The 26369-nt window shown below is 38.0% G+C and overlaps 1 protein-coding gene across 1 annotated transcript in view; it reads left to right on the forward strand.

Annotated features, from left to right (window-relative positions):
* Window positions 1-261: 261 nt before the first annotated feature.
* The window catches only part of LOC130935968 (cytochrome P450 76A2-like), a 37323-nt gene continuing 11215 nt past the window's right edge, over window positions 262-26369 (forward strand). The window contains exon 1 of the mRNA XM_057865913.1: window positions 262-1208. Within this exon, the coding sequence (XP_057721896.1) occupies window positions 291-1208 (918 nt within the window). The 5' untranslated portion in view covers window positions 262-290. The remainder of the gene's footprint in view (window positions 1209-26369) is intronic.

Consider the following 26369-nt stretch of genomic DNA (forward strand, 5'->3'; position numbering starts at 1 on the left):
TAAAAATTAAAAATAATTCTACAATAAAAAAAGTTGACTAATATAATATTATTTTAATTAGAAATTAATCTCTTGATTTAACTATTAAACTTTTTTGATATAATAATTTTGAATGAGAGAATTCATTTTATAAATATTAAATCAAATAATATTATTCTAAAAATCTTGATTTTTTGTAAGTTGAAGATGATTTTTGTGAGTTTACAAATCCTATAAACTTACACTCAAATTTACAATGTAATGTATGAAGAGGAAGCCATTCACAACATTGCCAAAAATCTGAAGCAATCATGGACACTCCTTCATATTACCCTCTCTCACTCCTTCTCGTACTCCTCTCCCTTCCGCCTCTTCTCACATTCTTCCTCCTCCGCCACCGCCACTCCTCCTCCAATCGCCACCCTCCAGGACCACCAGGATGGCCAATTTTTGGCAACTTATTCCAGCTCGGAGACATGCCACACCGCACCCTGGCCAACCTAAGCCATACCTACGGCCCCGTTGTGCGCCTCCAGCTGGGAGCCATCAACACCGTCGCCATCCTCAGCGCCAAAACCGCCACTGAGTTCTTCAAGTCCCACGACCACAACTTCGCCGACAGGACAATCATTCAAACCATGCGAGTCCACAACTACGACAAGTCCTCTTTAGCCCTTGCCCCTTACGGCCCTTACTGGCGCCTCATGCGCCGCCTCGTCACGGTGGACATGCTCGTGGCGAAACGCATCAACGACACCGCTCCCGTCCGGCGCAGGTGCGTCAACGACATGGTTTCCTGGGTAGCAAAAGAAGCTAAAAAACTCAAAGCCGGCGAAGGTGTCCACGTGGCAAGATTCGTGTTCTTGATGTCGTTCAATCTGTTCGGGAACCTTATGCTTTCCCAAGACATGTTTGACCCGGAATCGGAAACAGGGTCGGATCTGTTTAAAGCAATCATGGGGCTTTTGGAGTGGACGGGGCACGCGAACGTGGCGGACGTGTTCCCGTGGCTTGTGTGGGTGGACCCGCAGGGGCTGCAGCGGAGGATGAAGAGGGACATGGGAAAGGCCATTGAGATTGCTTCCAAGTTCGTGAAGGAGCGGTTGCAGTTGCAGCATAGTGATGATATGGCTAGAAAGGATTTCTTGGATGTGCTGCTTCAATTTCAGGGCGGTGGCAGTGAGGAGGCACGGAATATCTCCGACAAGGACCTCAACGTATTCATTTTGGTAGGTACCATAGTATTATTTTCCGTTGACTAACATTTCATGTGAATAATCATCTTATTTTTTTCATTTACACATTTAATCAATTTTGTGAGGAAAAAATTGATCAATAGTTTAAAAGACTAAAAATGGACGAAGAATCAAACTAGAAAAAAAAATACAAATAACTTTTCAGTCAATCTCTAATAAAATTTTATTTTTAATAGATTTTATACTGAATTTATTTGATAATTTTATTTGGTGCATTCTGTAGTGTAGTGGCTTGTATAATTTGGTGATTAAGGTGACCTCAACGTTAAAACTAATAGGAGAGGGACGTGTGTAGTCTCACACCATAACTCAACTAAGAAGGACACTACAAGAAAATAAGTTTTTTGTCACGCTTTTAAAATATGTCGAAAAGTGTAAAAAAACGTGTTGATAGTTTTTTGACATGTTTTTTAAGTTATTGATACGCTTTTAAGAGAGTCACATCTGCAAGTGTGCTGATTGATCTATCGCCAAATTTTTATTGATATATTGTTACGTTTTATTTTTTGCCACGCTTTTAAAACTTGCCGAAAAATGAAAACTTGTCGTTACACTTCTAGAGCGTGGCCTAATCCTTTTCAAATAAAAAAAATCAAAAAATCAAAAATCAAATAGAAATATAAATAAGTTAATCTTTTAAATAAAATAAAATAATAAAAAATTAATCTTCCATGTATATATTTGAATTATATATGTACATAATAAAATATGAATGAAACCATTAAGAAAAAATAAATTCAACATTCAAAATAAACATTTAAAAAATTATAATTTTATATTAGAAAAAAATTAATTTAATTCCTAAACAACATTCAGACTAATTTATATTACATGAATGGTTGCATGCAACTCTTGTATAGCTGTTAGAGGTGGAGAAGCTATTGAGTGACAGTAACCTGTATGCATGAGAACTATACAACAAATTGTAAAATTAGTACTAATTTCAAGCATGTTAAATTTGTCACTTAGTAATCAAAACTAGTAGCCTTTTTTAATAATAATGCATACCTGCAACAAGATCAGAGTCATATGTGTAGACATTAATTTTCTATAGTTCGCCATCTCTAACCTGAACATATTAATATTAACTCTCAAGATTTAGTATAGCATCAGAATTCAGACACTAGAGGCTAAAATCTTATTTCAATTTCATACGCTAGGTTCCCAAATAAAAAATATAGGTACATTTTTCTAATAGCAAAGTGATCAAATGAAAATTTTCATCTCATCTCATTAATCATTTCATTAACTGAATTAATGTAAAAATTCATGCCAGCATCAAGGAAGCATTAGTGAAAAGTATGCATTAAAATCACATAAAACATTGACAAATTGAATGTAAACATTGCATTGGCTGCAACGATAGCAAGTAGCCATAATGAATCAAAATTAAAAATCTTAAGCTTCCCTCAATATAGAAGAAGGCTGGAACTATGGTGTCTATATGTCACAAATAGAGCGTGTATCAATTTTAGCATATTTCATGTCAAGCTTACCTCTATATAGTAAGGTCTTTGTGTCACAATTAAATCTATTTCATGCCAGTTTTTCAGTCTTCGTTGTATTTATTATCTTTCCAACAGATCTGATCTCAAAGATAAGACTATAGATTTATGCTGAAGATATAACACAACCAGTTGGTCTTCATAAACAATAGTGCAATACAATTAAATATAAAATATAAACCACTTTTGACATAATACAAATTTACTAACTTACTAAGGAATTCAACAGCTGAAAACCATTCCTTGGTATCAACATGTAACATCTTGACTAGATCTTTGGCACTGCTCGATATGGAATGCCAAGAATCCGAAGAGAAATCAATGCGTCCATGAAGAATAGCATCAAATATACCATGTTTATTTTCTTCATACAAAAGACAAGAATAACATGTGAATAAGATTAGAAAGCAAAACTAGTCTCTAATCAATACAAAATATCTAATAATGAACAAGAAAACAAGCTTCCAAAACCAAGCACACACATCTAAACTGAAGTGAAGCTCAAGAATCAATAGCCACTAAAAATTTGATCCAATGGCTGAAGTTAGGACTTAGAATAGGATATTAAAATAGTATGTTTACCTTCTTGGAAGCCTCCAAATAACAAAGAAAATACATGGATATTGATCACACTAAAAATTGCACAAAAGATGATATACTATTTAAAAAAAATTATGATACCTTAATAGTCTCGCTTAAATTTCCAAAACCATGTAAGCTGTGCAAAGCGGCAGAACTACCAGCGGGCAGCTGCTCCAAGAGCACAAATTGTAATAATCTCATCAAAATCATATTTATTTTTTTCTCAAGATGATCAAGGTTATCAATTATGTTAAGAATCAATCAATTTTCTAACAATTTTTGTATGAATAAGCATGACATCAATATATCATCATTAATCGTCACGGGACTACCAAGAACTTCAATGCAAACAACAGTACATAAGCCTATTATATATCTTGAAGGTTGAAACTTCTTTAATGGAGTTACCTGCAACTGAAACTCTATTATCTAACTATTCAATTCCATTAGACAACTATCAAATACAAAAACGAAAATGAATTGAGCACTCACATAGTTGCATAGAACTTCCAATACACCTTTATCACGAATACACTACTGCACCAAGATCGTTCTAGGTGGCGGTGCACCAGACACTCTCACACCCTCAAGAAACCCCCATTTAGTATTTCTTTACCAAAAAATTAAAGATAAAAATCAGAAACCACTCCGATAAGCAATTTATATCATAACCAAACAAAATAACAAATGATCATATCACTTAAACCTTGTATCAAGTATCTGTACTATTCGAACAAATGCATGTGTGTCATAATAAAGAAATAAATTTCAGATACTTCAATTTTTATCCAAGTTGAAATAAATTTCATATACTCCAATATAAGAAATCAGTACAATTTATATACTAGTAGTGACTTGATAGTTTTCTAATGCAGATCCCACTAATGGCAGGGCTTTTTTCTTGTAGTGTAATTTGTCACAAACTATGAATTTATCTAAAAATTTTATTCATTCAGACTTCAAATATGAATATGACAAATGAAAACCCTAAAAAACAGTAAGATTTGTACCTCTTGGATAATTTGAAAAGCAACACGATCTTTGACGCTGACACTAGGGTTAAGGAACTCGCACTTGGCAAGAATATGAGGAGAAAATAACAAGTATGTGAGCTGAATTGAAAGCCAAAGTAACTAGTGACTTAATGCACGTTGATTAACACCTTAATATATAGATAAATGCATAAATCGAACGACATAAGATGCACAACACAGAGTAATAGCAAAAATAAATCTTATTCTGTATTAATCAATACTTTAGCAGAAGAACAAAGGAACAATCTTAATTACATGTAACAGATTCACAAGAATCAATAAGGCACAGAAAAAGTAACAAAATCCAAATTTTATAACGAGAACATCAGAAAGAAAACAACACCAGCATAATCAGCAATCAGAGTTCACCGCCACAGAGCCTCAAAATAAGATGGTGGGTGGACTCCATCTGAATGTTGTAATCGGCCAGGGTGCGTCCGTCGTCAAGCTACTTTCTAGCAAAGATTATTTGCTGTTGGTCCGGTGGAATCCTTTCTTTGTCCTGTATCTTTGCCTTCATGTTATCAATAGTATTAGAACTTTCCACCTCTAGCATTATCGTCTTCCCGGTTTGAGTCTTCACAAAAATCTGCATCCCTCCATGCAAATGGTTTTCTAATGTAGATCCCACTGATCACAAGGGTTCCATTTAGCAAAAAAAAAATCAGAACAAATAATTAGAACCAACAAGAAATAATCATAACTAAAATCATAAAAACAATCAAAACAAAAATAAATTCTCAGAAAAAGAATCAGAACAAATAAGTAAAAAATCATAACAAAAAATTAAATAATTTAAAGCTTAGCAAAATGAGAAAAAATCAAATAATTAGAAGTTTAGACAAATAAAAAAAATAGAAAATCAAGTTTAGAAAAAAAATCCTAAACCACGAATTGAAGCTTTACCGCCGACGCCAGCGATGCATCCGGTGCTGAGCTCGACGAAGATGACACCGATTTTTTCCTTCCAAATCCTGCCGCGGATTCATGGATAAACACCAGAGACGCCAGCACTGGCAATGATAACGGAGTAGGGAGAGTGAGAGTCCATGTAGAGAGAAAAAGAGAGAGTAGTAGAATGACGGTGGCGCTGGCAGTTGGCACTGACGAGTTAGTGCTGACAGGTGGCGCGACGCGTGTGGGAGAGGGAGACGACGGCGCAGGGCATAAGCGACGATGAAGGGATGGACGGAGGTGCTGCGACGGGTTAGAGGGAGGGGTGACGTTAGGATTTTTGCTAGTAAAGAATTTTGTAAAAATATAGTCGCGTTGTGAGTATAGATTCTAAACCAACAGAAAATCCCTTCGTACAAACGTTTTGGTTGTCACAAGTAACAAAACCCAATAAATTTATAAACTAAAGTATTCAAACCACGGGTCGTCTTCTCAAGGAATTGCAGGAAAGTATGATTTATTATTGGTTATGGAAAAAACAGTGTTTGGGTTTGAAAAAGGTTTTAAGTAGGAGAAATAGATTGCAAGAATTAATAAATTAATAACTAATAAAACTCTTGGCAAGGTATGAAAACTGGAAGTCCTATCCCAGTTATCCTTATCAATTGTGATGAGAATTGGATTTTTCTCCCACTAGGTTAACCTCTAACTATGAAGGTAAGTCAAGTGGATGGAATAAGTTTGGTTCCTCAGGTCCTAGTCTTTCCTTGGAAAAGGCTAGAGTTATTGGAACTCGAGTTAATTCTTGAAGAATTCCAATTTTCAGTCGACAATGAGTTTGACAACTCAAGAGTTACCAATTAATCAATTAAAGCCAAGAATATAAAAAGCTTGATAAAAATCATAGATCTGAAAATACCTCAAATTATGTTATTTAAGAAAATCCTAACATGAATGGTGCATAAGCCAAATAGGCAACATAAGTAATACAAGCATCAAAGTATCTGAAAGTAAAAGAGAAATACAAAGTAAAAGGAATATTGAACCTGATATGAAGATGAGATAAATCCAAATCCTAACAGATATCCTAATCTTAAATCCTAAGAGAGAGGAGAGAACCTCTCTCTCTAAAAACTACATCTAAAACCTAAAATTGTGAGTAATGATTGAATCTCCAGTCCTCTTTGATTCTCTGCATGTTTCCTGACTTTAATCTGTGTTTTTGGGCCAAAAACTGGGTTGAAATGCGGCCCAGAATCTCTGCCAGCGACTTTTGTAATTCTGCAGATCGCACACGTCACGCGTCCGCGTCGTCCACGCGATCGCGTCACTCAGCGTTTTTTCGTTCCACGCATGCGCATCGTCCACGCATTCGCGTCGTTGGTGCAACTTCCAATCCGCACAGTCGCGTCAGGCACGCGAACACGTCACTCTGATTTCTTCCATCTCGCGCGGTCGCGTGAGTCATGCGACCGCGTGACTTTTCGCTGGTCATCTTCTCAATTCCTTGTGTTCATTCTATTTTTGCATGCTTCCTCTTCATTCTCTAAGTCATTCCTGCCCTATGAAGCCTGAAACACTTAACACACAGATCAAGGCATTGAATGATAATAAGAGAGGATTAAGATTAGCTAAATTATGACCAAAGAAGCATGTTTTCAATCATAGAACTATACTAGGAAGGAATTGTAAAATCATGCAAATCCTATGAATAAGTGGGTGAAAAGCTTGATAAAACCAGTCAATTAAATACAATATAAACCATAAAATAGTGGTTTATCAACTTTCCCACACTTAATCATTAGCATGTCTTCATGCTAAGTTCAAGGAGACAAAATAAATGAGTAGGGAAAAGCAGGACTCATGCAATGCAACCTATGAATGTGAATGCAACTACATGCTAAAATGATTCTACCTACTTAGTGAAAAAGTAAATAAATCCTTCAAGAATAAATATGAACTGGATTTTACTAATTCAAATCACAAAATACAATACAAATAACTTGCAAGAAGAAGATAGCTCATGAAAGCAGGGAACATAGAATTAAGCGCTAAACCCTTACTGGTAGTGTATATCATTCTAACTCTCAAGTGTCTAGGGTTAATTCTCTCAATTCTTTACTAATCTTACTTTCTATAGCTTGCTCTTCATCTAACAATCAACAAAAAATTAATGCACCAATACACAAATCAAGAGGTCTTTTAAGGGTTGTAATGGGTTAGGGTCATGGTAGGATTGTATTTGGCCAAGTAGACTAAAATCTGAATCCTTAATTAACATAAACTTTCCACCTAACTTAAGACAATCCATGTAATTAAAATACAAAATCTAACTTCCCATTAACTGTGTTTTCCATATATTCATGCATCCTAAATTTGAGTTTAGTACATATGTATTGATACCAACACTTACTTTGGGGCATTTTGTCCCCTTTTATTATTTGCTTTTTTTTCTTTTCTTTTTCACTTTTTTTTTCTTTTTTTTTTCTTCTCAATGCATATGATTAAATTATTGAATGCAATAATATGTGCTCAACTATTATTTTGCACATTTTCACACAAAGTCTAACATACTCAATTCCCAAACCAAACGTTTCCAAATCCACTTTTCCCACACTTAATTCATGAGCACTTTCACTAGTCTAAGCTAATCAAGGATTCAAATTAAGGACATTATTATTTTCCGCTTAGAGTTAGTGATGAGCTAAAGTAAAGAATAAAGGGATATAATAGGCTCAACATTGGTTTGCAAAGGATAATGAAAGGTTAAGGCTATATGGGTATGTAAGCTTAGTGAAACAAGGCCTCAATCATATAAGTGCATGCATACATCAAATAATGGAAATATAGAATTAAGCAAGACAAATATCACAATTTTAGAGAGGAAAAACACAAACCAAAAAAATAAAATATTGGTTGATAGAATGCAACCAATCAAATAGGTTCAAAATCTCACTGGTTTTGTGTGTTCGAGCTCTAAACCATGTTCTAATATAATATTTCTTCAAACAAGTTTTTCAAAAAGTTTAATTCAAATTAGTGAAATGATATAAAAATTTTCTTGAAAAAGAAAATGTTACTTCAACCAAGTGGTAAAATATGCGCAAAATAAAACAGACATGCAATCAAACATGCAAATGCAACAATGAAAAACAAAAATTGGTGTTGAGAAGGGACTAACTAACCCGTGGAGATCGGTATCGACCTCCCCACACTTAAAGATTGCACCGTCCTCGGTGCATGCAAAGATGTGCAGATGGCGGGGGTTGTGGTTCCTCAGCCGGTGCTCGTTGTAGAGTCTTTCTCTTTACTCTTCCTGGTGGCCAGCCTGAAAAAGGGAGAAGAGAAAGGGACATGAAGTCAAAGGGATAGAGCAAGGGAGAGGGCAATACTAGTAAGAATCATGCCAAAATAAAGAAGAATGTCGTTAACACAAGGTCGCGATTCCATGAAAGTAGGACATCAATGGAAGCATAGCATGATAAATTGAGGCAATTAAATGCAAGATGTTTATTGGCATGCACAATGTCATACGGACTTTTTCACAAACACAAAGCATGCATATTAAATAAGGTATGAAAAGTATTAAATTGAACATGCAAGCACCCTTAAAAAATAATATATAATTGTCAAGCAATTTCTTAACAATCCACAAGCAAAATAATGACCCAAATAAATTTCTACCACCAATTGAAAGGAAAAAAGAAAGAAAAAGAAAGGAAGGAAGAAATAAATAAGAAGGGAAAGAAAAGATTTAGATTTAGGGAAGAAAAGATAAGATATTTGGCTGATTTGGATAAGCAGTGCGGCGCAGGCGACGCGGACGCGCGAGGCACGCGGTCGCACGGATAGCGCTTTGAGGAAGTGACGCGAACACGTGTGGCACACGGACGCGTGACTAGATTTGTGCTAGTGGCGCGAGTGCAGCCTCGCGTTCGCACAACTCTCTGTTTAAATGCATTTTGCCAAAAATCCGGGGTGACGCGGTTGCGTGGTTGACGCGATCGGGTGGATGACCTAAATTTAAAAACGGCGCGGATGCGTGGGGCACGCGTACGCGTGGCAGGGCTTGTGCTTCTAGCACGAGTCCAGCTCAATTCTAGCTCAACTTTCGGCCATACGCCCTTTTGACGTCGATTTCAGGGCACGCGTTTGCGTGGGTGACGCAGACGCCTGGGAGGCATTTTTTCCACATGACACGGACGCGTCAGCGACGCGGTCGCGTGGATCAATTTGTGCCAAAGGCACGCCTCTAGCCACGCTCTCACGTGACTCTCTGTTCAATTTTGTTTTCTTCTCAACGCACCTATGACGCGGACGCTCAGCGACACTGGCGCGTCGTGTGCTATTTTTTCTTTTTTTTTTTCAAATGCAATATGCAGAATGCAATGAATGTTATGCAAAATTCCAGGTTCAATCAAAACTCAAAAACAGACTAAAATTTAAACTGAAAAAGGAACGGTCATACCATGGTGGGTTGTCTCCCACCTAGCACTTTTAGTTATAGTCTTTAAGTTGGACATGTGGCGAGCTCCTTGTCATGGTGGCTTGTGCTTGAACTCATCTTGAAACTTACACCAATGCTTGGTCTTCCAATAAGCTCTATCCATACTAAGTAAATTCCTCAAGCTTTGATGGAGTTCTTCACAAGCTTTGAGCCCCCAAAATTGATCATCATATATTCCCGGATCCCAAATCTTGTTTCTACACCCGTCTTCAAGTTGATTAGCATGATGCCATCCGGGTGGTTCAGCTTTAGAATTCTCACTGAAACGGCCAAACAACTTCTTAGAACCAGTCAGTTGAGCTCTACACCAACCTTTGCGTTTAAACTTAAAGCTTCCAACCATAATGAACCTTGCAGGACAATTCTTACCACTGACCATCTTCCTCTTACTCTTAATGCCACAAAGAGCTCTAAGTTGACCATCCGTCTCCAGTAGCCCGTATTCAAGTGGAATTAGAAAGCTAAGGGATATGAATTTTACCCACTTGAATGTTGTGAAGGATGATGGCAACTTAGGGGGAGGTGTTTCTAATGAATGTGCAAGCTCCACTCCTTTGTGTTCTTCTCTGACAACTTCCACCTCTTTGCAAGCTTCTTTAATTTCAACCTCTTCCTCTTGGTAGCTTTCTTCTGATTCAATTTCTTCTTCATTGTTTACTAAGGGCATGGAAGGTTGTGCTTCTTCTTCTTTAATCTCCATGTCAAGTCCAATGGGAGAGGATTCAAATGTAGATAAGAATTCATTAATAATTGAATCCATCTCTTAATTGTCTCTTTCAAAGTCTTCAACCATGATATGCTTTGGAGGTTGTACACCCTCCTCAACATCAATTTCAAACGTCTTTGAAGGAGGCTCTATGACTTGACTTTCCCATGGAGGTTCAGCATCTCCTAAGTCTTCAACCACTGCCTCCTCTTCTTCTTCAACAATTCCGGTTTCCTCCACTTGTTCCAATACGAAGTTATGCTCTACTGTCCACTGGAGTTTCTAGTGTCTTCCTTGTGCTGCGTTCTTCATTGGATTCTCCACATGAAGCCATGGGAGTCTGTTGAGGGGCTGAACGTCTGGAAGATAATTGATTTCTTGGCTTGATGGATATGGACATGGTGTATAAGGGAGTGGTGGTTCTTGGGAGTAATTGGATTGGCATTGGAGTGGATAAGGGTCATGTGGTAGTGAATGGTGAAAAGAAGCTTGCGAGTATGGTGGGTTGAAACTATGTTGAGAGGATGGTCTCTGAGCATAGGGTGGGGCTTGTTGGTAGCTACAAGGGGTCCACCAAATCTATCAGTTGGGTATGCATTGTAGAATGGTCTTTGTCCATGATATCTAGGAGGTTGTTGTTGCCAAAAAGGGTGATCAGATCCTCGTGGCTCCATCCATCTTTGATTGCTTAGACCTTGATGCATAGTCCTGTTATAGCTTCCATTCCTTGCAACAAAATTAGAACCAAACTCAAAGCGAGAGGGGTGAGAATTCATAGTAGTTATCAGAAATAAAGGGGGAAGAGAAAAAACAAATAAACAAGAAAAGGAAAAGTATTTACAATAACCAATAATAAGGCACACGTTTGCAATTCCCCGGCAACGGCGCCATTTTGACGTTAGGATTTTTGCTAGTAAAGAATTTTGTAAAATATAGTCGCGTTGTGAGTATAGATTCTAAACCAACAAAAAATCCCTTTGTACAAACGTTTTGGTTGTCACAAGTAACAAAACCCAATAAATTTTTAAACCGAAGTATTCAAACCTCGGGTCGTCTTCTCAAGAAATTGCAGGAAAGTATGATTTATTATTGGTTATGGAAAAAACAGTGTTTAGGTTTGAAAAAGGCTTTAAGCAGGAGAAATAGATTGCAAGAATTAATAAATTAATAACTAATAAAACTCTTGGCAAGGTATGAAAACTGGAAGTCCTATCCCAGTTATCCTTATCAATTTTGATGAGAATTGAATTTTTCTCCCACTAAGTTAACCTCTAACTATGAAGGTAAGTAAAGTGGATGGAATAAGTTTGGTTCCTCAGGTCCTAGTCTTTCCTTGGAAAAGGCTAGAGTTATTGGAACTCGAGTTAATTCTTGAAGAATTCCAATTTTCAGTCGACAATGAGTTTGACAACTCAAGAGTTACCAACTAATCAATTAAAGCCAAGAATATAAAAAGCTTGATAAAAATCATAGATCTGAAAATACCTCAAATTATATTATTTAAGAAAATCCTAACATGAATGGTGCATAAGCCAAATAGGCAACATAAGTAATACAAGCATCAAAGTATCTGAAAATAAAAGAGAAATACAAAGTAAAAGGAATATTGAACCTGATATGAAGATGAGATAAATCCTAATCCTAAATCATAAGAGAGAGGAGAGAACCTCTCTCTCTAAAAACTACATCTAAAACCTAAAATTGTGAGTAATGATTGAATCTCCAGTCCTCTTTGAGTCTCTGCATGTTACCTGACTTTAATCTATGTTTTTGGGCCAAAAACTGGGTTGAAATGTAGCCCAGAATCTCTGCCAGCGACTTTTGTAATTCTGCAGATCGCGCACGTCACGCATCTGCGTCGTCCACGCGATCGCGTCACTCAGCGTTTTTTCGTACCACGCGTGCGCGTCGTCCACGCATTCGCGTTGTTTGTGTAGCTTCCAATCCGCGCGGTCACGTTAGGCACACGAACGCGTCACTCTGATTTCTTCCATTTCGCGCGATCGTGTGAGTCATGCGACTGCGTGACTTCTCGCTGGTCATCTCCTCAATTCCTTGTGTTCCTTCCATTTTTGCACGCTTCCTCTTCATTCTCTAAGCCATTCCTGCCCTATAAAGCCTGAAATATTTAACACACAGATCAAGGCATCGAATGGTAATAAGAGAGGATTAAGATTAGCTAAATTAAGACCAAAGAAGCATGTTTTCAATCATAGAACTATACTAGGAAGGAATTGTAAAATCATGCAAATCCTATGAATAAGTGGGTGAAAAGCTTGATAAAACCACTCAATTAAATACAATATAAACCATAAAAAAGTGGTTTATCAAGGGACTGTGACTGTAACACCCTACTACACAGAGTTTTATGCTTAAGTCGTAGAACAGAGGTAGTGTGGTGTTACGAACCTCTAAACAGCAAAATAAATGCATAATAGAGAAGAAAATAATACACTAGGAGCGTTGAGACAAAACGGGTGAACAAAAATCGCAAAATGAAAAGCGCAACGCTCAAAAGAAAGGATTACTTGCGTGCTAAGAAACCTAATCGGAAAATGATAAAAATGAGCAAAAGGTACAGGAAAACCAAGGAAACAACATAACTAGCCCCTGACTTAGCCTGCGAAGCTAAGGCTGGCCGGGGGATATATATATATATACATATAAATATACATAAGTATCCCCAAAATACATCAAAATACCAGAATAAACTCCTATCTCTCCCTCAACCTCTAAGAGGAGCAGCATACACAAGTTACTTGGAGAGTAAGCTAAATACATATGTACATATATACAAATAGAAACCCAAAATACACCCAAGAACTACTTCGCTTCAAGGATCCAGACGCCTAGCGAGGAGCCTCTCGACCTGTATCTGAAAAACAACAACAGTATGGAATGAGAACTGGAGGTTCTCAGCATAGTAAAAGTGCCATGCGTATAATAAATAAGGTCCTAAGAATGCCTTAGGCAATCCTAGAACTCCGTTATTCAGTTATCCAACTTAATTACTAAACAGAAACCATAAACAGGGGTAGGTATTCTAAATCTACTTAACTTAATACCTAACTTACTTAATTTCAATCCTAACCTATCACCAAACCATTTCTCCATTTCCTCCATTCCTCCATCATCCGTAATGCAACATAAACAAGCAACAAAACAAGTTTACGCACAAGTAATGAGCAGATAGCACAAGTAGCAAGTATAACAGGTAGCAGGTGGTATATATCAATTAGGCAAACCAAGGAAATGCATAGCAATCAAAACAAACAAATGCATATGAAGCATGCCTGTCCTATGGCTGATGGGGCCTATCTGTCGGTTATCCAGCCAACCCGACAAGTCCAAAAACCTTAGACTGTCCCCTGTCGTGCATTGCCAAGAGTCTATGCATAGAGTTCACATTCATTTATCATATAATCACTCAATTGGGGCTATCCATACCTGGGAATTTATACGTGCCCAGTCACCCTTACGACGTAGGATCAACAGAGTATCGAGATTCAACTTGGAACACGTGGTGGCGAGCCACGGATTTTACCCAGGGAAACTCATATCTCAGATTTCATTATTCATAAGTGGTGGACGAAATTGTGATCACTTGTTATTTGTTTATAAAGGATGTATACTCTTATGGCACTGTTTATTTTCTTCACAACTCCGTTCAACTAACCAGCAAGTGTACTGGATCGTCCAAGTAATAACCTTACGTGAGTAAGGGTCGAATCCACAGAGATTGTTGGTATGAAGCAAGCTATGGTCACCTTGCAAATCTCAGTTAGGCGGATTAAATATTGATTTATGGGTTTCGAAAATATAAAATAAAAAGAAAATACATAATAAAAAGGATAGAAATACTTATGTAGATTCATTGGTAGGAATTTCAGATAAGCGGAATGGAGGTGCTGTAGAGCTCTCGGACGCCTGCTCTCCTATTCCTCCTACTCAATCCTTCTTAATCCTTTCCATGGCAAGCTTTGTATAGGGATTCATCATCAACTGTGGCTACTTTCATCCTCACGGGGAAATATCCTATGCGGCTGTCACTCGCACAGCTAACCAGTCTGGAGGCATCACCCATGGTTGATGGCTACATCCCATCCTCGCAGTGAAAGCTAATGCTCACGCACTCTGTCACAGTACGGCCAATCACCGGTTGGTTCCCTCCCCTACTGGAATAGAATCCATTGATTCTTTTGCGTTGTCACTACGCCCAGCAGGTTACAGGTTTGAAGCACGTCACAGTCATTCATTACCGGAATCCTACTCGGACACCACAGACAAGGTAGACTTTCCGGATTCCCAGGATCCTACTCGGAACACCACAGACAAGGTTGGACTTTCCGGATCCTCATAAATGCCGCCATCTCTCTAGCTTATACCACGAAGATTCTGTTGGGGAATCTAAGAGATACACATTCAAGCTTGTGTTGCATGTAGAACGGAAGTGGTTGTCAATCACGCGCGTTCATCAGTGAGAATGATGATGAGGGTTATTTACTCATCACATTCATCATGTTCTTGGGTACGAATGAATATCTTGGAATAAGAATAAAAGAGGAATTGAATAAAAGAAAGTAGAACTTCATTAATCTTTGAGGTACAGCAGAGCTCCACACCCTTAATCTATGGTGTGCAGAAACTCCACCGTTGAAAATACATAAGCAAAAGGTTCAGGCATGGCCGAATGGCCAGCCCCCAAAACGTGATCAATGATCCCCTAAGATGAAGAATAAAGCAAAACTGAGATCAAAGATGTCTAATACAATAGATACATGTCCTATATATACTAGACTAGCTACTAGGGTTTACATGAGTAAGTAATTGATGCATAAATCCACTTCCGGGGCCCACTTGGTGTGTGCTTGGGCTGAGCTTGATTAATCCACGAGCTAAGGCATTTATTGGCGTTGAACTTTGAGTTATGACATTTTTCTGGCGTTCAACTCCGGATCATGACGTTTTTCTGGCGTTTTACTCCAGACAGCAGCATGAACTTGGCGTTTAACGCCAAGTTACGTCGTCATTCTTCGAATAAAGCATGGACTATTATATATTGCTGGAAAGCCCTGGATGTCGACTTTCCAAAGGCATTGATAGCGCGCCAATTGGAGTTCTGTAGCTCCAGAAAATCCATTTCGAGTGCAGGGAGGTCAGAATCCAACAACATCAGCAGTCCTTTTGTCAGCCTTTTTCAGAGTTTTGCTCAAATCCCTCAATTTCAGTCAGAATTTACCTGAAATCACAGAAAAACACACAAACTCATAGTAAAGTCCAGAAATGTGAATTTAACATAAAAACTAAGGAAAACATCCCTAAAAGTAGCTTGAACTTACTAAAAACTATATAAAAACAATGCCAAAAAGCGTATAAATTATCCGCTCATCACAACACCAAACTTAAATTGTTGCTTGTCCCCAAGCAACTGAAAATCAAATAGGATAAAAAGAAGAGAATATACTATAAAGTCCAAAATATCAATAAATATTAATTTAATTACATGAGCGGGACTTGTAGCTTTTTGCTTCTGAACAGTTTTGGCATCTCACTTTTTCCTTTGTAGTTTAGAGGTATTGGCGTCTCTGGGGGAACTTAGAATTTGGGATAGTGTTATTGACTTTCTTAGTTAAGCATGTTGATTCTTGAACACAGCTACTTATGAGTCTTGGCTGTGGCCCTAAGCACTTTGTCTTCCAGTATTACCACCGGATACACAAATGCCACAGACACATAACTGGGTGAACCTTTTCAGATTGTGACTTAGCTTTGCTAGAGTCCCCAGTTAGTGGTGTCCAGAGCTCTTAAGCACACTCTTTAGCTTTGGATCACGACTTTAACCACTCAGTCTCAAGCTTTTTACTTGGACCTTCATGACACAAGCACATGGTTAGGGACAGCTTGATTTAGCCGCTTAGGCCTGGATTTTAATTCCTTGGGCCCTCCTATCCATTGATGCTCAAAGCCTTGGATCCTTTTTACCCTTGCCTTTTGGTTTTAAGGGCTATTGGCTTTTTCTACTGCTCCTTCTTTTTCTATATACTCTTTTTAGCTCCATTTTTTTTCGAATGCTTCTTCTTTTTCACTGCTTTTTCTTGCTTCAAGAATCAATTTCATGATGTTTTTCAGATCATCAATAACATTTCTCTTTGTTCATCATTCTTTCAAGAGCCAACAATTTTAACACTCATAAACAACAAGATCCAAAGACATATGCACTGTTCAAGCATTCATTCAGAAAACAAAAATCATTGTCACCACATCAAGATAATTAAATTAAATTCAGTAATAATTTCGAAAATTATGTACTTCTTGTTCTTTTGAATTAAAACATTTTTCTTTTTAAGAGAGGTGAAGGACTAATGGAATTTATTCATAGCTTTAAGGCATGGTTACATACTAATGATCATGAAATAAAGACACAAAACATAGATAAACACAACATTAAAAACCGAAAACAGAAAGAAATAAAGAACAAGGAATGAGTCCACCTCTAGTGGCGCCTTCTTCTTGAAGGACCAATGATGTTCTTCAACTCTTCTATGTCCCTTCCTTGCCTTTGTTGCTCCTCCCTCATTGCTCTTTGATCTTCTCTTATTTCTTGGAGAATGATGGAGTGCTCATGATGTTCCACCCTTAATTGCTCCACATTATGGCTCAAATCTTCTAAGGAGGTATTAAGTTGCTCCCAATAGTTGTTGGGAGGAAAGTGCATTCCTTGAGGCATTTGTTGATGATGCACTTCCTCATGTTCTTCTTGGAGGCCGTGAGGAGCTTCCCTTGTTTGCTCCATCTTTTTCTTGGTGATGGGCTTGTCTTCTTCAATGGAGACATCTCCTTCTATGATAACTCCAGCTGAGTAACATAGATGGCATATAAGGTGAGGGAAGGCTAGCCGTGCCATGTATGAAGGCTTGTCAGCTATTTTGTAGAGTTCATTGGAAATGACTTCATGAACTTCCACCTCCTCTCCAATCATGATGCTATGAACCATGATGGCCCGATCCACAGTAACTTCAGATCGGTTGCTTGTAGGGATGATGGATCTTTGAATGAACTCCAACCATCCTCTAGCTACAGGCTTGAGGTCCAGTCTTCTTAGTTGGACTGGCTTGCCTTTGGAGTCTACTCTCCATTGGGCGCCTTCCACACATATGTCCCTAAGGACTTGGTCCAACCTTTGGTTAAAGTTGACCCTTCTTGTGTAGGGGCGTTCATCACCTTGCATCATGGGTAAGTGAAACGCCAACCTCACATTTTCCGGACTAAAATTCAAGTATTTCCCCCTAACCATTGTGAGATAATTCTTTGGGCTTGGGTTCATACTTTGGTCATGGTTCCTAGTGATCCATGCATTAGCATAGAACTCTTGAACCATCAATAATCCGACTTGTTGCATGGGGTTGGCTAGGACTTCCCAACCTCTTCTTTGGATTTCATGTCGGATTTCCAGATACTCATTCTTCTTGAGCTTGAAAGGGACCTCAGGGATCACTTTCTTCTTTGCCACAACATCATAGAAGTGGTCTTGATGGCTCTTGGAGATGAATCTCTCCTTCTCCCATGACTCGGAGGAAGAAGCTTTTGCTTTCCCTTTTCCTTTTCTTGAGGAAACTCTGGTCTTAGGTGCCATTGATGGTGAATGAAAATCAAAAAGCTTAGGCTTTTTACCACACCAAACTTAAAATTTGCTCGTCCTCGAGCAAGAAAAGAAAAGAAGAGTAGGAGAAGAAGAAGAAAATATGGTAGAGAGGGAGAAGAGAGGGTTCGGCTATGTGGGAGAATGTGGGTTCGTGTTGTGTGAAAATGTAAAAGAAAAGAAGGGTATTTATAGGGAGGGGGGAGGGTATAGGTTCGGCCATTTTGGGTGGGAAAGGGTGGGAAATTGAATTTGAATTTGATGGAGGTAGGTGGGGTTTATGGGGAAGAGGAGGTTGATGTGAATGGTGAATGGAGTAATTGGGAAGAGGAATTGAGGTGATTGATGAAGAAGATTGGGAATTGTGACATGGGGAATCACATCACAAAAACTAGGATTAGAAGGTAAGGTGGGAATATGTTAGGTGGGGATCCTGTGGGGTCCACAGATCCTGAGGTGAAAAGAAATACCATTCCTTCACCCTATAGGCATGTAACATGCCTTCATGCATCATTCTGGCGTTCAAACGCCCATTGGTGCATGTTCTGGGCGTTAAACGCCCATGTGATGCTTGTTTCTGGCGTTGAACGCCAGTTTCAAGCTTGTTTCTGGCGTTCAGCGCCGATTGTCCTCTGTGTGCGCATCCTGGCGTTAAACGCCAGGATGTAGCTTGTTTTGGGCATTCAGCGCCAGAAAGATGCTCTGTTCTGGCGTTGAACGCCAGCCAGATGCTCCTTCTGGGCGTTGAACGCCAGCCCGTGCGTCCTCCAGGGTGAAAATTTTTTTCTTCTGTTTTTTTGACTCTGTTTTTAATTTTTTTGATTTTTTCGTGACTCCTCATGATCATGTACCTAATTCAACACAAAAATAACAAAGAAACAAAATAAAATAAAATTAGATAAATAAAATTGGGTTGCCTCCCAACAAGCGCTTCTTTAATGTCAGTAGCTTGACAGTGGCTCTCATGGAGCCACAAGGTAATCAGGTCAACTTAAGTGTGATATTCCCAACACCAAACTTAGAGTTTGGATATGGGGTTTGAACACCAAACTTAGAGTTTGGTTGTGGCCTCACAACACCAAACTTAGAGTTTGACTGTGTGGGCTCTTCTTGACTCTGAACTGAGAGAAGCTCTTCATGCTTACTCTCTTTTGTCACAGAGGGATGGCCATGTGCCTTAAACACAAGGTAGTCCCCATTCAATTGAAGGACTAACTCTCCTCTGTTGACATCTATCACAGCTCCTGCTGTGGCTAGGAAAGGTCTTCTTAGGATGATGCATTCATCATCTTCCTTCCTAGTGTCTAGGACTATGAAATCAGTGGGGATGTAAAGGCCTTCAACCTTTACTAACATGTCCTCCACTATTCCATAAGCTTGTCTTATGGACTTGTCTGCCAATTGTAATGAGAACAAGGCAGGTTGTACCTCAATGATTCCCAGCTTCTCCATTTCAGAGAGTGGCATAAGATTTATCCCTGACCCAAGATCACATAGAGCTTTTTCGAAGCTCATGGTGCCAATGGTGCAAGGTATTAGGAACTTGCCAGGATCTTGTTTCTTTTGAGGTAGAGTTCTCTGAATCCAAGTATCTAGTTCACTAATGAGCAAGGGAGGTTCACTTTCCCAAGTCTCATTACCAAACAGCTTGGCATTCAGCTTCATGATAGCTCCTAAGTATTGAGCAACTTGCTCTCCAGTCACATCTTCATTCTCTTCAGAGGATGAATATTCTTCAGAGCTCATGAATGGCAGAAGGAGATTTAAAGGAATCTCTATGGTCTCTAGATGAGCCTTAGATTCCTCAGGATCCTTAATAGGAAACTCCTTCTTGCTTGAGGAACGTCCCAGGAGGTCTTCCTCACTGGGATTTTCGTCCTCCTCCTCCTTGGTGCATTCGGTCACTTTGATTAAATCAATGGCCTTGCACTCTTCTTTTGGATTTTCTTCTGTATTACTTGGGAGAGTACTGGGAGGAGTGTCAATGACTTTCTTACTCAGCTGGCCCACTTGTGCCTCCAAATTTCTAATGGAGGATCTTGTTTCATTCATGAAACTGAAAGTGGCTTTTGACAGATCAGAGACTATATTGGCTAAATTAGCAGTATTTTGTTCAGAGTTCTCTGTCTGTTGCTGAGAAGATGATGGATATGGCTTACTATTATTCAGCCTGTTGCGTCCACCATTGTTAAAACCTTGTTGAGGTTTTTGTTGATCCTTCCAGGAGAAATTAGGATGATTTCTCCATGATGAGTTATAGGTGTTTCCATAAGGTTCACCTAAGTAATTAACCTCTGCCATGGCAGGGTTTTCAGGATCATAAGCTTCTTCAGAAGCTGCCTCTCTAGTACTGTTGGATGCATGTTGCAATCCATTCAGATTTTGAGAGATCATGTTGACCTGTTGAGTCAACACTTTGTTCTGAGCCAATATGGCATTCAGAGCATCAATTTCAAGAACTCCTTTCTTCTGAGGTACCCCATTATTTACAGAATTCCTCTCAGAGGTGTACATAAACTGGTTGTTTGCAACCATGTCAATGAGTTCTTGAGCCTCTTCAGGCGTTTTCTTCAGGTGAATAGATCCACCTGCAGAATGGTCCAATGACATTTTCGAAAATTCAGAGAGACCATAATAGAATATATCTAATATGGTCCATTCTGAAAACATGTCAGATGGACATCTCTTGGTCAGCTGCTTGTATCTTTCCCAAGCTTCATAGAGGGATTCACCATCTTTTTGTTTGAAGGTTTGAACATCCACTCTCAGCTTGCTCAGCTTTTGAGGAGGAAAGAACTTATCTAAGAATGCAGTGACAAGCTTATCCCATGAGTCCAGGCTATCCTTGGGTTGTGAATCCAACCATACTCTAGCTCTGTCTCTTACAGCAAAAGGGAAAAGCAAGAGTCTGTAGACTTCAGGATTAACTCCATTTGTCTTTACAGTGTCACAGATCTGCAAGAACTCAGTTAAAAACTGGTAAGGATCTTCAGATGGAAGTCCATAAAACTTGCAGTTTTGTTGCATTAAAGCAACTAGTTGAGGCTTAAGCTCAAAATCATTGGCTCCAATGGCAGGAATGGAGATGCTTCTTCCATCAAACTTGGACGTTGGTTTTGTGAAGTCACCAAGCATTCTCCTATTATTATTATTATTATTTTCGGCCATCTCTTCCTCTTGTTCGAAATTTTCTAAAAGGTTGCTTCTGGATTGTTGTAATTTGGCTTCTTTTAATTTTCTCTTCGGAGTCCTTTCAGGTTCTGGATCAATTTCAACAAGAGTGCCTTTATCCCTGTTCCTGCTCATATGAAAGAGAAGAAAACAAGAAAAGAAAAAGGAATCCTCTATGTCACAGTATAGAGATTCCTTTATGTTAGTAGAAGAAGAAAGGGGTAGAAGAAGAGGGGGAGACAAAGAATGTAATGTAATGGAAGAAACACAACTGTGAGGATGGCAGAGATGTAAGATGAGATATTAGGATATGAATGAAGAGAGGTGAAGAGAAGTGTTAGTAATTAAATAATTAAATAGAAGAAGAAAAGAGGAGGGAGGTTTCGAAAATAATTTTGAAAAAGAAGTTAGTAATTTTCGAAAATTAAAGATAAGTGTAATTGAAATTAAAATTTGAAACAATTAGTTAATTAAAAAGAATTTTTTTGAAAAAGAGAGAGATAATTTCGAAAATTAGAGAGGGAAAAGTAGTTAGGTGGTTTTGAAAAAGATAAGAAACAAACAAAAGAGTTAGTTAGTTGATTGAAAAAGATTTGAAATCAATTTTTGAAAAAGATAAGAAGATAAGAAGTTAGATAAGATATTTTGAAATCAAATTTTGAAAAAGATAAATTTTTTTTGAAAAAGATAAAATAAAAGATAAAAAGATTTAATTCAAAAATTTTGAAATTATTTACTTCACTAACAAGAAACTACAAGATAAGATTCTAGAATTTAAAGATTGAACCTTTCTTAACAAGAAAGTAACAAACTTCAAATTTTTGAACCGATCACATTAATTATTAGTGAATTTTCGAAAATTACATATAAAGATAAGAAAAAGATTTTGAAAATAAATTGAAAAAGATTTTTTTTTTTTTAAATTTTCGAAAATAATAAAAAAAATTGAAAAAGATATGATTTTGAAAAAGATTTTGAAAAGATAAGATTTTTTTTTTTAAAAATTGAAATTTTGACTTAACTTGTAAGAAACAACTAATTTTGAAAATTTTTGACCAAGTCAATCCCAAAATTTCGAAATTTTGGAGGGAAACAAGGAAAAGATAATTTTTTGATTTTTAAATTTTTTAAAGAAAAACACAAAAATGACCCAAAACATGAAAATTTTGGATCAAGACACAAGATGCATGCAAGAATGCTATGAATGTCAAGATGAACACCAAGAACAGTATGAAGATCATGATGAACATCAAGAACATAATTTTGAAAAATTTTTAATGCAAAGAAAACATGCAAGACACCAAACTTAGAAATTTTTAATGCATGGAAAATATGAATGCAAAAATGCACATGAAAAACAAGAAAAGACATAAAACAAGAAATCATCAAGATCAAACAAGAAGACTTATCAAGAACAACTTGAAGATCATGAAGAACACTATGAATGCATGAAATTTTCGAAAAATGCAAGAAAAATTTTTAAATCATGCAATTGACACCAAACTTAAAAATTAACACAAGACTCAAACAAGAACACAAAATATTTTTGATTTTTTATGATTTACTAATTTTTTTGGATTTTTATTATTATTTTTTTCGAAAATATAGTTTTGGAAAAACGAAAAATAAAAGAAAAATTTTTGAAAAAGATTTTTTGAAAAGAAAATTACCTAATCTGAGCAACAAGATGAACCGTCAGTTGTCGATACTCGAACAATCCCCGGCAACGGCGCCAAAAACTTGGTGGACGAAATTGTGATCACTTGTTATTTGTTTATAAAGGATGTATACTCTTATGGCACTGTTTATTTTCTTTACAACTCCGTTCAACTAACCAGCAAGTGTACTGGGTCGTCCAAGTAATAACCTTACGTGAGTAAGGGTCGAATCCACAGAGATTGTTGGTATGAAGCAAGCTATGGTCACCTTGCAAATCTCAGTTAGGCGGATTAAATATTGATTTATGGGTTTCGAAAATATAAAATAAAAAGAAAATACATAATAAAAAGGATAGAAATACTTATGTAGATTCATTGGTAGGAATTTCAGATAAGCGGAATGGAGGTGCTGTAGAGCTCTCGGACGCCTGCTCTCCTATTCCTCCTACTCAATCCTTCTTAATCCTTTCCATGGCAAGCTTTGTATAGGGGTTCATCATCAACTGTGGCTACTTTCATCCTCACGGGGAAATATCCTATGCGGCTGTCACTCGCACAGCTAACCAGTCTGGAGGCATCACCCATGGTTGATGGCTACATCCCATCCTCGCAGTGAAAGCTAATGCTCACGCACTCTGTCACAGTACGGCCAATCACCGGTTGGTTCCCTCCCCTACTGGAATAGAATCCATTGATTCTTTTGCGTTGTCACTACGCCCAGTAGGTTACAGGTTTGAAGCACGTCACAGTCATTCATTACCGGAATCCTACTCGGACACCACAGACAAGGTAGACTTTCTGGATTCCCAGGATCCTACTCGGAACACCACAGACAAGGTTGGACTTTCCGGATCCTCATAAATGCCGCCATCTCTCTAGCTTATACCACGAAGATTCTGTTGGGGAATCTAAGAGATACACATTCAAGCTTGTGTTGCATGTAGAACGGAAGTGGTTGTCAATCACGCGCGTTCATCAGTGAGAATGATGATGAGGGTTATTTACTCATCACATTCATCATGTTCTTGGGTACGAATGAATATCTTGGAATAAGAATAAAAGAGGAATTGAATAAAAGAAAGTAGAACTTCATTAATCTTTGAGGTACAGCAGAGCTCCACACCCTTAATCTATGGTGTGCAGAAACTCCACCGTTGAAAATACATAAGCAAAGGGTTCAGGCATGGCCGAATGGCCAGCCCCCAAAACGTGATCAATGATCCCCTAAGATGAAGAATAAAGCAAAACTGAGATCAAAGATGTCTAATACAATAGATACATGTCCTATATATACTAGACTAGCTACTAGGGTTTACATGAGTAAGTAATTGATGCATAAATCCACTTCCGGGGCCCACTTGGTGTGTGCTTGGGCTGAGCTTGATTAATCCACGAGCTAAGGCATTTCTTGGCGTTGAACTTTGAGTTATGACGTTTTTCTGGCGTTCAACTCCGGATCATGACGTTTTTCTGGCGTTTTACTCCAGACAGCAGCATGAACTTGGCGTTTAACGCCAAGTTACGTCGTCATTCTTCGAATAAAGCATGGACTATTATATATTGCTGGAAAGCCCTGGATGTCTAATTTCCAACGCCGTTGATAGCGCGCCAATTGGAGTTCTGTAGCTCCAGAAAATCCATTTCGAGTGCAGGGAGGTCAGAATCCAACAGCATCAGCAGTCCTTTTGTCAGCCTTTTTCAGAGTTTTGCTCAAATCCCTCAATTTCAGTCAGAATTTACCTGAAATCACAGAAAAACACACAAACTCATAGTAAAGTCCAGAAATGTGAATTTAACATAAAAACTAAGGAAAACATCCCTAAAAGTAGCTTGAACTTACTAAAAACTATATAAAAACAATGCCAAAAAGCGTATAAATTATCCGCTCATCAATAAGCCATGGCAATTTCATTATCAATACATCCTCAATTATCAAGCCTTAGCGTTAAACTTCGCTAACATACTTATTTCCTTCATAAAAGCCACCATTTACAACTTTCTTCACCCTCAATAAATCTTGTTTTCCTAGCTTCTTTTATCCACTGGACCTAAAACCATACTTTAAGCCTTAATGGTAGAAAATGGAGGTTTAGAAGTGGAAGATTTGTTTAAAAATAGCCAAAACCGATTTTTGCAGCAGGCAGCATCCACGTGTATGCGTAGGCCACGCGCACGCGTGGAGCGTACATTAAACCACGCGTCGCCAAAATTCCACGCTACGCGTACGCATGAGCCACGCATACGCGTGGATGGGAGTTTTTTCAAAAATGGGCAGAATACCCAGAAAGCTTACAGCAGCCAGTTTTTGCCATCCTGTAACACAGATTCATACATCAAACTTTCAATGTTCATAACTTTCTCTACAAAATTCTGTTTTTCATAAAATTGGTATCAATCAAAAGCTCATAGTACCATCTTTCATTTGCAACAAATCACAACTCAATCCGAAATTTGGGGAGTAAATTATGGATGCCCAAAGTTCATCAAAATCACTTTTTTACCAAAAGACTTCCAACCCTCATTTTCACCACATTCATAAATCCTTATCTCTAAAACATGAATATTGCTAACATATCCATTTCCAACTCATCAACAACCACTTCAAACTACCTTTAACCAATCCAATGAGCCATAATCTCAACTTTGCATGAGCATATATCACCTATACATATATGAACAACCCTTCACAAATACCATTCCATTAATGCAATTATCAACCCTTCACACACAATATTCCATCAACTCACACAACAACTCTTTATTAACAAACACCAACCATAATCCATCAATATATATCAACACCAACACAATCCATCATAAGCAAGTCCAAGAGCATAAAATTATTAACTTCAATACCTCATAATTCCAATATATCGTAAATATTAAACGTGCGAAACTTAAAACATACCTTGGCCAATCACTTAGTTTCACCCAAGGCAGCCTCACAACACCAAACACAGCCCCTCTAAGCTCAATTAAAACAGCCACAAAGCAAGCCTTGATCACCAACAAGCCTCCAAATACTCCCAATTCAATTCCAATGGATATATACCCACTTAATCTACACCCAATTCATATACATGTTCCAATTTCAGTATTTTCATTATAAATACAATATTGAGCTAGGGTTAGGGTGTCCTTAACATACCCATATGCTCAATAGCTTGGGCCCATAAGCTTCGAAAGCTAAATCGAACCTAAAACACCAATTTTGGCAACATTTCATCACAAGAGCTTAATTTCACAAATAGAAAGGGGAAATGAGAATCTGAAATAAAATTGAGGCTTACCTATGAAATTGATCCAATAGAAACGTAGAGCTCGATGCGCTGGACGCGTGGCCACGAACGGCGCGGCGATCGGAGAAGTTACCGCGTTTGGAAATTGAGACAAGGGTTTCGTCCCTTCCCTTCTTCTCCATGCATTTAGCACCGCTTC

Source organism: Arachis stenosperma, chromosome 6, assembly GCF_014773155.1.
Source record: "Arachis stenosperma cultivar V10309 chromosome 6, arast.V10309.gnm1.PFL2, whole genome shotgun sequence".
Classification (NCBI taxonomy): Eukaryota; Viridiplantae; Streptophyta; class Magnoliopsida; order Fabales; family Fabaceae; genus Arachis; species Arachis stenosperma.